The sequence below is a fragment of the Bicyclus anynana genome, chromosome 13 (genome assembly GCF_947172395.1).
Source record: "Bicyclus anynana chromosome 13, ilBicAnyn1.1, whole genome shotgun sequence".
NCBI lineage: Eukaryota > Metazoa > Arthropoda > Insecta > Lepidoptera > Nymphalidae > Bicyclus > Bicyclus anynana.
Window position 1 is genome coordinate 11,851,402 of NC_069095.1, and position 18,036 is coordinate 11,869,437.

Sequence of the window (18,036 nt, forward strand, 5' to 3'; positions counted from 1 at the left end):
ACGTAAGTTGCAGTTGTTGCCTCCACCAACAAAACCCAAACAAAACTAGCGGGAATTTCATTTTTCTGTTGATGTTGAGTATTTTAAAGGTATTTTTTTAATTAGGCCCATTGACTAATTCAAAGCTTTACAATACGCGGTTTTATGGGCAATCCTTTAAACAAACGGAAAACGTCTATTTAAACAAATAGACGAAAATTGACCATTACCTTCTTCTTCAAAACTACTGTATTTAAAATTTTAAAAAAGAAAAATACAAAAGTTAGCTTTCTGAATATGAAGGTCACTTGCGGGGGGCAAGATGGAAAACACAAAAATAAAATCAAAAATCATGTGACACATCAAATGAAAGAACTTGTTAAGAGGATCTCAAATTTATTTATTTTATAATAAATACCATTGTTTTTAAGGGTTCCCAACGTATGTATGAACCCTTATAATATTTATTGGGGGAACTTATAGATAGAAAGTTGAAAATGAAACTTTTGCAAACTTCACTGTATTTTACACCAAATGAAAGATTAGTAACCAAAGTAATTTTGAAATAAATAGTTTCCAAGTTATTCAAGAAAATAAACCCCCTTTTCACCGTAAGTGCTAAATCTAAAATTTTGAATAAAATACAAAAAAAATTAATAGAAGATTTCCGGAAAAATTTGAAACTCTGAAATCTTTGAATATGAAGGTCACTTTTGAGGGGCAAGATGGTAAACACATATTGCTTCATATTTAAATGTTTTATTCCTCCCTTTATATTCCCTAACTTTTATCGTAAATTTTATCTACTTATTTTACTAAATTCCAGAAAGTAAATCCTAAATTACATTTAGTATAGCATTACAATTGAGTATGACCTCCAAGAGATAACAAGATGATTTTGATTAGTGACATATATAGCTCTCTTTTTTTATTTCCATCGCAACGTAATAGATAATTAGGGATGATGACAGATTTTTAAATTGTATATAAATTAAGAGTATACTAATAGTAAAGCAATTTTGTAAAAGGAACAGGGTATCTGCGATCATTACTTTCGGAGCTACAGGGATTTAAAGGGTCAGATTTGCGGCGCTGCCGCGGATCCCTGAAAAACGCTCCATACAAAATGGTACGAGTTATTAACGTCGTTGGCTCGCGGATTGTTAGATTTGTATGGGTGTTCAAACAAAATTACTAATATCTTTTTTATTTGTGCGTTTATGTTAATAGTTAATTTATTGAAAAATGTCACATTTAATGTAAGGAATCTAAAACTGTATGAATTTTTATCTAATTACGATAAAAGATTTTTATTAGATTTTGAAATTTTATAATCTTATTTATTTTGCAAATATCCAGCCAATCTTTCCTTTTTATGTATAAATTAGTTAACATTGACCTTATTTATCCGAATTTATTATAAAAATCAATATATTCCAACCTAGTTATCGTCCCCATTAATATCGCTCTTACTTTTTACAAAACTACCTCGTTATCTCAGGTCATCTTATGCTAAAAATAACGAATAATCACAAGTGTAATTAAAGGAACTATATTTAATTCCAAGACCAAATTGTTCTTACGTGGTTAGTTTTGTAGGCTTAGCCTCTCCAAATTCCATCGTCATTTAGGGAATTTATAGTTAGCGGATCAGTCCTCGGTGTCCTTTGGTAAACTGGTAACAGAACCAGAGTTTTGTTCTTAGGTTTCAAATCGATCGTGACCACTGGTGGGGCATTACCTAAGATACCTAAAATACCAAAGTTGTATTTCATATTGTTTTGAATTGTAGTTTTAGGTAGATTCCCATGTAAATAAGGTTTTATAGTACTTGTAGTAGAATACAAGTTTTGGGGTCGTTCTGTTTGATTGGGATTAAAACCTACATGATATTGCACATTCTGGTTTTGATTGTTAACTATTTGGTCGAGGTTTTCCTTTGTAATATCCGATACAGAGTTCCTTATGTCCGTGAATATTTTGTTGCATTGACGGTTTGATACCCGCTTCGCAGGGTCGCATACCTGGAAAAACAAATTTAGAGATTTGTAAAAGTTAAAAAAGAAATAATGAATTTTGTATATTGTATTGCAATTGTAACTTTATTTTATTACTAGCGGACGCCCGCGACTTCGTCCGCGTAAAACTCGATGTAAACTTTCAACCACCTCAAAAAAAAAAAGTATCATATGTCCTTCTCCTGGCTCTAAACTACCTTCCTGCCAATTTTCAGCTAAATCGGTTCAGCCGTTCTTGAGTTGTAAGTGGAGTAACTAACACGACTTTCTTTTATATAATTATATAGATTAATTTAATTTGGTAATTATGACTGTTGGTGTTATTTATCTTTTTCTTAATTTCATTTCATTTATTTTGGTAATTGTGACTGTTTGTATTTTTTTTTTCACCATGTATATTTGCACACTATTAATTTAGTTGAATGTCGTAAAAAACAATAATTCTTGCAAATAAACAATTATTATTATTTAGATAAATTTTACTCTCACGCCCGGCACAACATAAACACATAAGGCCAAAAGGAAACTAAATAAACATAAATATACGCTACATAAATACATAAATATACGCTACATAAATACCATAATTTTATTATTATTAAAGACACAGGGGTTGTTTCATTTCTAGCTAGGTCTTGTACAGAACTAAAACTAACTCAACCTATCTCTGTTAAACTAAAACTAACTTACCACCAACATAGCATCCAGTAGATTAAACAATCTCCTCGGAGAATCACACTGCTCCCTGTAACGTGGTACGTTCAGGAACGCACTGTTGAACACGGCGTACATGTACGACGTTTTGCCGTTACTGTACGCGCGAATTTTGTTTTTCATCGTGAACTGATCGATGAAACCGAATCTGTTTAGGATTCCCATCTTATTCAGCACGCATGATGCAGACTGAGTCAGGTCCTCACACTGGAAACAGAAACGAAATTTTTAATCATTATCACTTCATACTATTATGCAATTTATAAATTTAACACTAATATTATAAAGGCGAAAGTTTGTGTGTAAGTGTGAAAGTGTGAAAGTATGTTTGTTCCTCTTTTACGCTGAGACTACTGAAGCGATTTGGCTGAAATTTGAAATGGAAATAGATTTTACTATGGATTAACACATAGGCTAATTAGGAAAATTAGGGATTTTATAAGTTTAAATTCAAAATTCATTTATCTTTCAATTAAAAGAATTGAAGGGTTATTTGGAAAAACGGCCACAGTCAGTTCTATTAAATTTTATACTAGAAGTAAAAAACCATGTTGACCTTGGTTGTTTATCCAAACACCAAAAAAGTGCCTAATTTATAGCCTCAATAGCTCAACGGTAAGAGCGGTTGGACTCATCACCGAGGGGTGGTGGTTCGAACCCCGCCCCGTTGGTCTATTGTCGTAGCACAGTCTTTCCCGACTGGGAATATTGGTCATATTTGAAAAAAAAATCACCTTTGCACACCAAGCGGTTTTTGATGTTTCGTGACTTTTCTCTTTTATATTTATGTTAAGCCATTGGTCTCGGTAATAATCATGGGTAGGTAGTTTTTATTTGGATTTTATAATAGGTACACATTCCAAACACTATTTTCATAAACATCTTGCATTGGAGAAATGGATGTAAGGTTACATATATATCGGGGGAGCAAACTAATTACTGCTTCTGATTACGGAGAAGCCGTAGCCTCAGAGCAGGTTCTAAGCTTTACGTGTCAAGAATGGCAGATACACTAAGTAACACTATCAATCATCACCGAATCGATCATTTAAGTTACTAATACAGTTCTACCCTCTAACTACAATATTGGTCAAATACAGCTCTGATACTATCACATGTAAACCAGGGTTATCTATCATAGGGCAGGTAGTCAAGCACGAGCGAGATTACGGACTGGCAACCGCTAGTAGCTGGGTTAAAGGGCCCTTTTACTGATATCAAACACTCCCCAAACCCGCTCGTGTTGGCTCCCAGCCAAGTAACTAACAATGCAATGGCCGAACTATACACATAACTCACCTGCTGAAGTTCCAAAACACTATCACTATTTTAACACTGCACCATTACTATTTAACGAATGGAAGACGACTATCCATGCCGAGAACTTGATTACACTGAACTGCTCAACCAGCAGGCTACAGAGTGGCAGGGCGCCTCCATCCCGTACGGCGTACCGCCTATGTGCCATTTTAACGCAATGCTCTTGGACGAGAATCACGTCATCAATCTTTGACAGTCTTGTTTATTTAAACAGTAAATAGTTAAATCCCAATTACATAAAAACCTGATTCAAATATTACAATAATTAACGTAAGATTTTGCTAACCGATCGAATAACTCACTCGCCGACATATACCTACACATATGTTTTCTGTGGTAAGGTGCTAAATCTGTCTACTAAAGAGACAGGCCGAACCCTGCATTAAAACATTAGAAGATAAAAACATTAGAAGTTACTGACCTGTTCATTATTACGAGTATTTTCCACCTGTTCGTCGTGATGAACAACGAGTCTGAGTTGTTGATCCCATTTCAGTTTAAAATCGCAGTCCGTCCTCCAGTCGTGGCGAATGAAACGCGCGATCTCTTCGCAACAATCCAGTGGATCTTGACCCTGCAAAAATGATTTTTTTTCTTTACAAGTTAGCCCTTGATTACAATCTCACCTGATGGTAAGTGATGATGCAATCTAAGATGGAAGCGGGCTAACTTGTTAGGAGGAGGATGAAAATCCACACCCCTTTCGGTTTCTACAATCGTAACGGAACGCTAAATCGCTTGGCGGTACGTCTTCGTCGGTAGGGTGGTAACTAGCCACGGCCAAAGCCTCCCACCAGCCAGACCTGGAACAATTAAGAAAACCTAAATCGGCCCAGCTGGGGATCGAACCCAAGACCTCCGTCTTGTAAATCCAAAGCGCAAACTACTGCGCCACGAAGGAGTCAAGGGCTAACTTGTAAAGAATAAAAAAAAAATCTGAGAGGAGACTCAAGCTCAGCAGTGAGCCGAATAATGGTTGATAACGAGAATGGTGATATATGTAGTTAGGCGACCAGCTGTGCCAATAATGATTATTGTAGATAGTTACCTCATAATTTCCATCTTCATCGTCATCCGCATTCGTAGAATAGTCCATACTTGTCGTAGACGTGGTTATTTCTGATAACTGAAATTAAGTAAACAATATTTTTTAAAGAATACCATAGCAACATAACATATTAATGAACTAATATAAATAAATATACTTAAACAATAAACAAATAAATAAATAGGGAGGGTAAGGGAGAGCACCACCACCTCAGCACTCCAACAGTCAACCTCACCTGCCCTAATTAACAAACGAGGCTTTGACGACCGGCAACTGGCGGTATAGCCGTTCTAAACCAGACTGAGGTAAATGTTACAGGCAGATTTCGGGCAGCAGCGAAACTTGTGCAATCAGTCTGGCACTGCGATGACCAACCCGCCTGCCTAGCGTGGTCATTATGGGCAACTCTTCCTATGAGAAGCGCCAACACACGAAGGCCCCCAGTTCCCGGTCGCCTTGCTATTCCCGACTCAAGAAGGTAGTGGGAAGTGGCTGGATGAGGAAGGCGGAGGATCGTGTGTGTTGGCACGCTTTCGTTAAGGCCTATGTCCAGCAGTGGACCAATACAGGCTTTTGATTGATTGAAACAATAAACACATCAATATCTTTCTCAAAGTACAGGCACAGGAAATTGAAAAGGTATATGTAATGACGGCTCCACATTAGTGCCGTGAATTCACGCGCGAATTCTTGCCATGCATTCATGTCACGAGTCTATGCCCTCCACATTCACGGGATGCTCACAATCGTTGAAACCCGTCGCGAAATGGACGTACAATCTGCTGCAGCAATAACTTTGTTCCTTCGTAGTCCGAAGTAAACTGGCGGGGGGCCGTGAATGTGGATAAAAAAGTAACCCTTTGTCCAAAATACCGACTCTCGGAGAGATCGGGGAACAAGCTTGAACGTGCGTGAACCCTACGAAAACCGTCCACATTCACGTTCGCGCCTGTTCACGGAGCTTCGTGGCACTAATGTGGAGCCGGCATAACAATCCACAAATAATTAATTGCCGTATCTACGAGTATGACACATCTTCGAGATCGAGAGTCTGGGATAGCTAGATCTTAGCTAAGAAGTTATCAGTCCATGCTCCTACCATAGGAAATTATTATCTACCCTTACCCTTACGTTGCCAACCTAAGTGTAATGTACTTGGGCTTTGTTTGGACTTAGTGACTTTGAAGGTTTGATGGTCCACAAACGTCCAAGTATAAAGTATGTATTTTATATTTTCCACGATATAACAATTAGCAGAAATGATATTTCCTATCGCCAATCAATTAGCTTCGTGTCCCTTCGAAAAATAGTTAAAAATCAGTGTTTTATAGGTGCTTAACAAGAGTTTCAATAAAGGGGAAGGGGAAAGCAATAGAACTATAGCTATCTACTATTCAAGAATTCTCAAAAGTCAAAACTCACCAAATGGAAATTATAAACTTGACCGATGACGTCAGCGCCTGTCTTCTTAGTTGTTACATCCTGAAATGACAATAAAAATATTTTGACATTAAACACAAGTTTATCACATAATGGTTAGGTTCGGAAACCGATTACGCATGTGCCTTCGCCATCACCATCAAAGCCTTTAGGTCATACAATTCATATAACGTATTTTCGAAACCACCTAGCCTAGATTGATAGCTTTGAAGACCAAATCGGGAACGACATTTTCTACCACAGTGTCCACAACTGAGGTGCTTGAAGAGCAATCTTGTTTTATTTTCTGACCCGTTTGTGCAGCAACTTATGTGTCATAGAATTCACGTATCTTTATCTTTTTACCTCATATGTTTTTGTCCCATGCCATGTCCCATGCTACTCCAAAAAGTTGTGGTTGATTTAAAAAGCTGTTACGTTACGCTTGACACAATCCTTAAATCGCAACAAACGTCTCCCAGGTTTCTTTTATTGGGAGACGATTTATGACTATGAAGTATTGTACATACGTCCCTCGTATCTCAAAGAACACGTTAAGCCGTCGGTCCTAATTATTATAATAATAAAATCTGAGTGATCGTAACATATATGTTAAATTATGACCCCAAAAATATACCTTTGCCTAATCATCATCACCATTAACAGTTCACATTCGGCACGAGTTTCCTCTCAAAATGAGAGGCGTTTCGATAATAGTCGACCACGCTGACCTAATGCGGATTGGCAGACTTACACACCTAGAGAATTGAGAAAATTGTTTGACTGCAGGTTTCTTCGCGGTATTTTTCCTTACGATATTTAATTTCCTAAAATGCAAATCTATACTAATATTTTAAAGCTGGAGAGTTTGTTTGTTTGTTTTTGATTGATCGCACTAATCTCAGGAACTACTAGTCTGATTTGAAAAATTCTTTTAGTGTTAGATAGCACATTTATCGAGGAAGGCTATAGACTATATATTATCACCACATTCTTACGGGAACGGGAACCAAGCGGGTGAAACCGCGCAGCGTCAGCTAGTAACTGATAAAATGGAGATGCATGCCCCTGACCGGATTCGAACCCTCCGAATTAAAGGCAGACGTCTACCTAAGCGTCGATAAACAGTTCTCTTTACCTCGATACTGGGACCATTCCTAAAGGCAGGAGTTCTCAATTGTGGCTCGCGATCAAAATAGTGCAACATCTCAGTAATGCCACACTCACTCAGCAAACTCTCGTTAAACATCTGCTGTAAGTCACAGCATCTGGACCTGAAGTACTGAAACGAAACAAATAATCTTAAATGTCAAAAAATCCAAGACCGCGACTTCGTAATAGCAAATTTGAGAAATCTATCTTTACTTATAATAAAACTGTAGCAGGTCCAATTCTGTACATTTAAGATATTTTGGAAAATTTTTGGAGGGCATTAATAAAATAAAAATAATCCGCACTGAAGCCAACAATGTATATTTTTCATTTCTTTTCTGTCTGTCTGTCTGTCTGTCCGTATTTTATGTTGACCAGTCATCACGCTGAAACTACAGAATGCATTCAAATGAAGCTTGGCACGGTTTAAGACCTTATTACGAAGAAGATTATAGGATACTTTTTGTCGCGAAATTAAATCAGAAGGGAGGGAAAGTTTGTATCTTTCAATCTTCAAGTCACATTTGTAAAAATTAGTGTGTAGTACCAGAAAACTTTTAAAAATAATGAAATTCAATATTTTTCAAAATTCTACCCCTAAAGTGTTAAAAAAGGGGATGAAGTTTTTTTAATATATGTAAATGTTCCTAATTATAAATGTATTAGTGGACTATTTATTGTATTTACAACATACGGAAATTTAAATAGGAGGGGGTGAAATAGGGGTTGATAGTTTACAGACCGCTAGTAAATACTCTTTTACCCTTCCATAACTGAGACATCAGCATAGATGAAGAATTTTTAAATTTATGGGTGGTTTAAAAATAACTTACATGCAAAAACATGGATGGTCGTTTCTCTAAAGGCAAATTCCGTTGCAGGTTCTTGTAACGACTGCAAAGAAAATAATAAGATTAGCATTCTAATGAATGAATGAATTGATGGTTGATTTATCGCCAAGCTTAAAATAAAGCAAAAATATTTTTTACTAATATCTAACCAGAATATATATAGCTATGTTGGCGAGTGAGTTTTTTCATTGGTTAGCAAAATCTAAGTTAACTATTGTGATAATATTAGAATCAGGTTTTAATGTAATTGGGTTTTAATTGTTTACTGTTTAAATAAAATAAGAAAGGTTTACACCACGCCGGACGAGGCAGCGCTCAACCAATAGGAAACGATCACGTGATCCAATAGCATCGCGTCCAATATGGCGGGCGACCGGTACGCTCCCACTATAGCCTAGTTGAGTAGCTCAGTTGTAATCGCGATCTCGGAATAATACTCGTCTTCCATTTGTTAAATAGTGATAGTGTAATAGTGATTCAGAAGTTCAGCGGGTGATTTATTCGTATAGTCTGACCATTGCATTGTTAGTTAATTAGCCGGGAGCCAACACGGAGAATTGGTTTACCCTTAAAGACGTCTTTAACCCAACTGGAATCGGCTGCAAGTCCGAGATCCGCTGGTGGCTGACTCCTTGCTATACGCTAGTTAATCCTGGTTAACATCTGATAGTATCATGCTATACTTGATTAATATTGTAAAAGAGGGTATATTTATGTCATATTTACCTTTGAGAAAACATATAGTCATTTCCAGCGAGAGATGCTACGGTAGCGCAGCCGTCGTCTTGCTTCCAATATGGTTCTGGACAATCCTGTAACGTACATAAAGTCGATTTATTTCCATTATGAATACCTATCTATGGTCGAAATTTTCTTAGATGACTTTTTTACACAACAATAATGGCCGACTATGAATCAAAGACAATCAGTAGGGTTGAGAAGTTAACGGCGGGCATCGGAACGATATCAAGTAGGTATCGTTATAACTGAAATACCTAAACTAAAATATCCGTTACTATACTACGTTATCTTAAAAGGGAACGTATAGTAACGTTTTTCGGTTGTGTGCATTTTAAGAAATTAAATATCACGTGTCACAAACGGTGAACGGTGCACGGTTTATGCCTATGGGTACGCGTGGTTAAGAAATGGGGTAATCTTTTTTTTATTATTATTATAAATATACTTAAACAATACACATCACTATCTAGCCTCAAAGTAAGCATACAGAGTAGCTTGTGTTATGGGTGCTAAGATAGTTGATATTATAATATTAATATACAATTATATACTACATATAAATATATAATGTATAAATACGCTACATATACACTTATATAATGTATAAATACACACAGACACTTAAAAACACTCAATCTCATCACACAAATATTTTCCAGTTGTGGGAATCGAACCCACAGCCGTGGATGCAGAAAGCAGGGTCACTACCCACTGCGCCACGCGGCCGTATCTTTCTTTAATCTTTTGGGGACGTACTAACGTCCAAGATTTGCTTATACTTCAAAAATTTTGAGCACGCAATGTACAGCGAATAATGCGATAACAACGCTCCGCAACCTACTGCGTACGTACACGTAGGTACGTACGCATCGACAGCAAATCGGCTGGCTACACTTACCTATCTAATACCTATTTTTATACTTAACAAGTTTTTAACTAGGTACAGGTAGTTAACTTACTTCAGGTTGTTTCTCGTTTACGAGACGTTATGTCGTCGTAGTAGGTACGATATTCATGAGTACTGAATTGATTTGATCCAAGCATTTCAAGACTTCTCAGTCAACACACACAAACACACACAATACAAACGACACAATTGTATGAGTATTCGTTACAGAAAATCACTACTAACAGAACATAAAACATACACAAAAGTTTTTGAATTTTGGTTTGTTTGTCAACAGACTGCCGAACACGAACTAAAGAAAAAATAGCGTAGCGTCTAGCGAAAGGACCTAAAGCACAGTAGATATATTACAAGCAGTATAATAACTCGGCCATATTTTTGAAATAAATACCTACAGCCGCGCGCTCCGTAAACATGTGATAGGGCTGCCTGCCTCCAGCATTTTAATTACATTTGCCAACTTTGTGTTTCCATTTAGTTATGTGATTGTAAATATACTTTTTTTTAAATAAACAAATAAAATACTTTGTAAATTGTAGTAAAATAGGAAGTGATCAATAAAATGCGTGTTGTTTTTTGATTGGTAGATTTAAATAAGGCTGATACTAATCAATGATCTTGAAGGACCTTCATATTTTTATTTTGGTGATGCCATCTATCTATTACCACCACACTAGGTGACCAAATAATAAAAAATCGGTCAAGTGCGTGTCGGGCCACGCGCAGTGTAGGGTTCCGTAGATTATGTTAGCACTTTAACCCCTTATGTAATGTACAAAAATACCGATAACGATACCCCCACACTATAGAATAGACCAGGGTAGGCGAACCAATGGCACGCGTGCCATTGATGGCACGCGACACAATATTTTGGGCACGTCGCCGATCATAAAACATGTGTAAAGTAGGTATTTGACATAAATTATTTGTCATCTAACCTGCAGCAACAGAAGTCACACTAATTTTACAATAATTTAATTTATGCGTGTAATAAAAACATTCCAAAATGTACCTCTTTTGTTTACTTTATTTCATAAAGAGTTTTGATAGTATTTATTATTGTTATTCTCCAAATAATCAGAAAGTCAAAATTATTTGATGGCACGCCAATGACCCCATTAAATATTTTTTAGAAAAAATGGCACGTTGATGCATAAAGGTTCGCCTACCCTGGAATAGACGATAAAAAATTGACCCTGACTTGGCATGTAGGGAAGGAACTACAAAAAACAAATTGAGATTGACCGGGTTCGCTAGTAGTTTAATAAAAAAATCTGGATAGGTATATTGATATCAGCTGACTCTTTACTTTTTTTATTCAAATACATTAAAGTATGAGCAACACAATAATGTTCTTAAATTCAAACAACTTCTTTACGTAACTTCTTTATTACCTTAAAATACAGGTATACAAAACATACATGTCATAAGATTTAAATCTATGTATTACATAATAATCAAAGAAAACAACCTAAATGAAGAAGTTAATAAATAATTATTTAATAATATTATATTAACGTTTACGTCATTTACCTATTTACACAATTTTATCATTTAAGCATTTATTTATATATATATTTATTAAATTATGCCTTTAGAATACAAAATATTAATCAAACTTTATAAAAATAATAACTTTTTTCCTAGTCGTCATAATTAAAAAATCCAATACACTGCGTTCGTCACCGCGGCACAGTCGCAACGGTCTTCACCCCACGATCACCCCACGTACGAGCTGCGTAGGTATAGCTCGCGTTTCGACCTTTAGTATGAAGTCCAACTACTGCTTGTAATATATCTACTGTGCCTAAAGTTTCAATATTTTGAAAATACCTAATAACCGCGCCGCGTGGCTTAGGTTAGAGAGAGATAGCAATTATTTTCCTCGGCACCGGCGGCGGTCGGCAATACAACGTCGCGCAGTTTGTTTGTGACTTTGTATATATACCTATTAGTCGTGACCTGCCTATTTGACCTCTTGGAAAACATCTGATCGCGCGCATTTTGCAAATTAAATTTACATTGCTAGTTTTTGTTAAAAATCTTGATTTGATGATTTTTATTAAAAATCGTATTGAGATAGATGAAATAAGTACTTCTAAGCTGTAATTAGTTAAAAAAACTGTAAAAAAAATTTCAACGCTGAGAGACTCAGAATCATGTACTGAACCACTGGATTAAGTTTTCGTTAGCATGCCCCTTACACCCAGTATAGGTAACCGTATTTGAATAAACTAAAACTGTAGACTCTGCCCTGCATGTATATTTTTGAAATATGTAAAATAGTCAGAAAAAAAGTTAATTATTACGAAAATACTTATAGAGCACGGCGTTTCCATGAAAAAAAACTCATTTACCCTTCTTCATAATTATTACTCTACAGCTACAACTTAATGTTATCCATGCCAGTGTTTGAATAATGCTACTATTCGTAAGATATCTTTTACGCTATAGAATAACGTGAGCATATTTATTGTATAACATTTTCATTAAAAAACTATTTTTTAAAATAAAATGATTATAAAATATCAATTTTCCATCTTTAAACTAACAACATATCAATTATTAAAGAATCATTCATTATCATTTATCGATAAGTTAACGCTCGATGTTATTTACCCATCCTTGCTTTTCATAGACAATCTAGCGTTACGAAATGTCAAATTGCCGTAATCGTAGTTAAGCTGTGCAAATTAATCTCGTTGTGATTTTGTTTTTCAGAAAATAAATGTGAATAAATCGTAAATTCGGTGTAGTTTTTGGTGTAATTCGTACTGTACGCGTATAATAAAGGATTTAGACACTTTGTTCTTTAGAAATTACGTATAACGTAAGTGAAATATGTGATTTTAGTGACAAGACGGGTTTGTTTTGTTCATAAGACTTCTAAGAAAATTTCGACCATAAAGTTTATTTTCATTTCGCTAGGCCTTTCCTTGTACCTTTAGTTGAAACGGAGTTTTAGACTCATTCACTTCCGTAAGATCTATTAAAAGGGCCTATTAAAAGGATTATTAAACGTATGGATATTAAACGGATGCCGGAAATACCTTTTAAAAAGGAATTTCCGGCATCAGTTTCCTGCTACATGACAACCTATGAGTACCATACCAGGCAAATGTTTAATCATTTTCGTCAAGCATTATTGTAGGTAGTCCAGCAAAAACCTGCTCCAACAACACGAGACATACAAGTTTTTGAGCATAGGCCACAATACAGCGAAAACCTGTGATAACCAGATAGGTATACTCCAGTTATCTTGAGTAAATTCTCGGAATTGGAGATACCCAGTTTTAAAACCTAAATATTATGGCAGGGTATCCGCGTCTATTAAAAATTGAGGAAAAAGATTTTCAAATGCATAGGTACTTATAATAAATCTGTCAATTCAAGAGGTCAATTCTGTACATTAAATATATTTCCAAATATATTTCCAATAGCCTTCCTCGATAAATGGACCATCTAACACTGAAATATTTTTTCAAATCGGACCAGTAAGTTCCTGAGCGCGTTCAATCAAACAAACAAACTCTTCAGCTTTTTAATATTAGTATAGATACTTGTATTTTAGCAGACAGACAAAACAACGCCACTCCGTGTAACTAAACTTCCTCGCGCGTTAGACTACTGTCTCATCCATTCCTTTTCTTTGTTGTTTTATTCATTAAAATCGCTTGGCGGTACGTCTTTGTAATTGGTGGTAACTAGCCACGGCTGAAGCCTCCCACCAGCCAGACTTGGACCAATTAAGAAAACCTCTATCGGCCCAGGCGAGGATCGAACCCAGGACGCGGTAAATCCACCGCGCATATCTACTATGCCATAGTATCCATTCCTATCACAGTTTTTCCGATTCTGACTAACTGTAGGTGAACGACTAAAATGGTAATTTTTAAAAGATTTATGAATACCTGAATCAACTTATCCATGACGCAATGTAATAAGGCCTGTCCGGGACATGTGTTTGTGTATTTGACCGTGTGTTCTGACTCGTAACATCTGTCCACGGCTCGTAGGGCGACGTCATGGAACTCAATCGCAAACATTTCCTTAATGAAGTCTTTGTATTGATTCTCTAAGGGTAAGACATCGTTGAAATTGAACTTTCTGTTGATACATCCCCATTTTTGGCACTGTGAAATGAATAATACTTATAATAGACAGATCTTAGATCAATAACATGGTTAATTTGTTCAATTTAAACTTACCACTTGAGAAAATCCAAAATACCCTCCGAAACCGACTTGCGCGGACACCTAATAGAATAATGATTTTTTAGTTTTACAGCAAAAACGTTGGTACACTTACACACTATAAGCACAGTACATATATAATACTTTTAATAAATTATAATAATAAAATATAAATTATAATAATTGTAATTATTATAATCTTTACTCTGCCTTAAGCCATAAAGAATAATATCAATACATCATATCTCTTTTTTTTGAAGTCGGTTTAAAATAACGTGTTATCTTAAGTACTTACAGTTATTTACACTAGGTATACTAAAACTCAAAGAACCTTTATTAAATTTTTTGTCTGTTTCTTCGGGCTAAACTCTAAACGGCTAAACTGGTTTGTTAATCGAATTTATTATCATTAATTTATGACGAATTCTACGACGCCTGAGTCTTTAGATATAATTTAGATTTATTATTATATATTTCCTTTTTAATTTTTATAATATGTAGTTATAGATATGTAGGTACGTAGTTTTAATATTATTGTAAAACTTTATAAAATTTAAATACTGCCCATATTTATTATAAAAATATTTATATTATAATTACAATGTTGTATAATCTTATAATAAATCTGTAGAGAGGTCGATTTTGTATTGCCATGTTTATTAATCTAAGGTTTTACTGTGGTATTGCTGTTATCGTCTTACAAAATTAATTGTGTACAATTAATTTATGAACAAGTTAATTATAATTATTATTAGATGTGAAATGACCAGCTATTTATACACTCATCTTTAATTCGTTTGTAGGTAAACATTAGGTAGGTACCTACACATCGAGTAGGGTCGTAGGTACCTACTTGTATATAAACAGTAAGTAATGAAGGAAGTGTATAGGAACCTACATAAATATCAATGTTGGTAGGTAGGCACTTAATTAATGCGGTTAAGTAATTAATAGAGTTTAATTGAATGTCGTAAGATAACGCTTTGTTTTTAAATATCAAGACCTAGACATACCTACCTATTTATCTAAATTGCCAACAAGAAGCATAAGTAGTAGATCATTTACTGTTAGAAAACTTTTTATTTGGTAAAAAAGTAGGTAATTGGCGTTCGCCCTACTTAATAGTTAGGTAGGTACCTACTAGGTATTTATTTTTAACGTAGGTAATAAAAACTACGGAACGTAACAAACTTCTTTTTTCTAGTCACGCAAGGAAAACGACCTCGTAAATAAGCTTTAAAGTACTTAATTATTATTTAAATGGAAATACAGCTATGAAATATATAAAAAAGTCAACTGAAGCCATGGATGAAAAATGTTTTTTTTTTTTTATTTTCATGCCTAAAAAGGAAAATAGAACCCTCTATGATCACTTGCTTGCACTTACAATTTTTAAAGGTACTTTTACTATTGTAAGATTAAATTTTTTGTTTGTTTCTTACGATACTACTCTACTAAGTTTAAAATTTTCTATTAGATAGCTACATTATAACTGAGTAACATAGGCAATTCATCCCTGTATTCCCACGGGAACGGAAATAACGCTGGTAAGACCGCGCGACAGTGCTAGTTACCCATTTAATAGTGTTATTATCAATGAAATCGCTGTTAAATCTAAAGAATTATATCAAGAATTTCATAATTTGAGCCATAGATGTAATAAAAATTCCAGACACCGTTTTCTAAAAGTTGTATGACAGCGAGATACCGTCTGCCTATTTTAATAGTCTATGAATTATGAATTTGGTATTCATACCCTACTTAAGATCTACGCAATTACGCATCCGGGTAGGCTACAGGCACAGAATACATAACGTATAGGTACGTCACTAACAACGAATCAAACTTTAAAACAACTCAGTATATCAAATAACACAATAATTACAATTAATAATAAAATACAATTTAAAACATATTATATATTATTACGGTAGTTACACGTTTTATGAATTACGAAGTCTGTAGCATCGACAAAAACCAATAAAAAATAGACTTACGGTATGTAAAAACAAATAGGCGCAAACAATACTCATGATCACTTCGAAGGATAAATAACAACTAATAGATAAAGGCCGACACATTGATCTGCAGATCACTCAGGTCAATTACTGATAAACTATGGTAGATTCTTTCGCCTTAGCGTGTAAGAAATACGTTGCCGCCATTTTCTGTTTTTATAAACCGTGTTAACTACCAACTACCTAATTGGTTCAACGGTTAGGTCACTAGGATACAGGTCGCGAAATGTAGGATTCGATTCCCGGTCGAATAAAAATAATAATTATTGGATTTTGGTCTAAAGGTAGTGGTAAGACCTTAGAAATAGAGGACATTTTATTTTAATGATCTTTGGCTCCGTAGGTAAGACTTGGTTTTCGTCAGGGAGGTTTTGGGTTCGTTTGCCAGCTCTCTATAGGCTAGTTGACACTTTTTTAAAATGACCTCAAATTGTTCATTATCGCTTGAATGAATTATAGATTAAAAAAAAATATCATATTTTTTTCGAGACGTGATTACATGAAAATACTGATTTTCAAATATTTTTTTGACAATACGAGGCAAAAAAGTTGTGACGTCACAAAATGAACGACAGCGCTTGTTTGGAAAATTTGAAAAATAAGTAGGAAAATAAGTTTTTTAAGAAATCCTTATTATTTAATATCGATGTATTTCGGACACTTATTCTATGTACTACACGAAATAAATATTGTTTATATTTTTATATGAGTAACTAACCTATTATAAAGCAGCGTACTAACGAATGCCCTAGTAAGATTGTTGTCGTTTAGGTATTAGGTACCTATTTAGCTGTTTCATACCCGATTTTCTCAAGAAAAATAAAACACACAATTTCTATAATTACATATTTATTGGAAAAAAAAATCCATAAATTAATAGCATTACATATAGCTAGGAAAAGCGTTACATAATTCCATATTATTTCATGTAAAAGTTGTCGGACTTTTTATTAGATCGAGTGAACTGACGTTTCAACATGTCATTCCATAAGATAGGGTTGCCAACCTAATTAAAATAAATAACATGAAATGAAAAATTCATTGAGATTTATTTATGTATAATTAATATAACCGAAACTTAGTTCAAGAAAGTTTTAAAACTTCAGTTAAACTATGTAGTTTTAGTTACTGAGATGATTATGATAATTATAATTCATTAAATTAATAATACAAATCACTGTCACCACTCCCTTGTAAACAGTGACGTAGCGTGCCTTCGAGGCCCTATACCAAAAATAGTTGGAAGACCCAAATGAAGGGTAAACATTTCTCACAAATTAAACAAAAATACTCGCTTAAAATAAATATAGGATGTTCCAACTTTTGGGGCACGCTTCCAGGGAAAAAATTAAAGATTACCTACATTTTTTTTTCTTTACAAGTTAGCCCTTGACTACAATCTCACCTGACGGTAAGTGATGATGTAGTCTTAGATGGAAGCGGGCTAACTTGTTAGGAGGAGGATGAAAATCCACACCCCTTTCGGTTTCTACACGGCATCGTACCGGAAAGCTAAATCGCTTGGCGGTACGTCTTTGCCAGTAGGGTGGTAACTAGCCACGGCCGAAGCCTCCCACCAGCCAGACCTGGACCAATTAAGAAAATCTCAATCTGCCCAGCCGGGGATCGATCCTAGGACCTCCAATTTGTAAATCCACCGCGCATACCACGGCGCC

At 35.1% G+C, this 18,036-nt stretch overlaps 1 protein-coding gene across 2 annotated transcripts; it reads right to left on the reverse strand.

Annotated features, from left to right (window-relative positions):
* Positions 1–722: 722 nt before the first annotated feature.
* On the reverse strand, positions 723–16,476 carry LOC112051723 (uncharacterized). 2 transcript variants are annotated; one of them, XM_052885034.1, is made up of 12 exons: positions 16,340–16,476; positions 14,358–14,405; positions 14,061–14,282; positions 9,228–9,313; positions 8,484–8,544; positions 7,637–7,780; positions 6,502–6,561; positions 5,080–5,157; positions 4,453–4,605; positions 2,688–2,918; positions 1,866–2,003; positions 1,516–1,729 (listed from the first exon to the last, which is right to left on the reverse strand). In XM_052885034.1, exons 1-12 carry the CDS (start codon positions 16,421–16,423, stop codon positions 1,721–1,723), a joined length of 1,314 nt encoding a protein of 437 aa, XP_052740994.1. In that variant the 5' UTR covers positions 16,424–16,476; the 3' UTR covers positions 1,516–1,720. The 2 variants fall into 2 exon arrangements, with proteins under 2 accessions (XP_052740993.1, XP_052740994.1); XM_052885033.1 differs by having other exon boundaries at positions 723–2,003; positions 16,340–16,473.
* Positions 16,477–18,036: the final 1,560 nt, after the last annotated feature.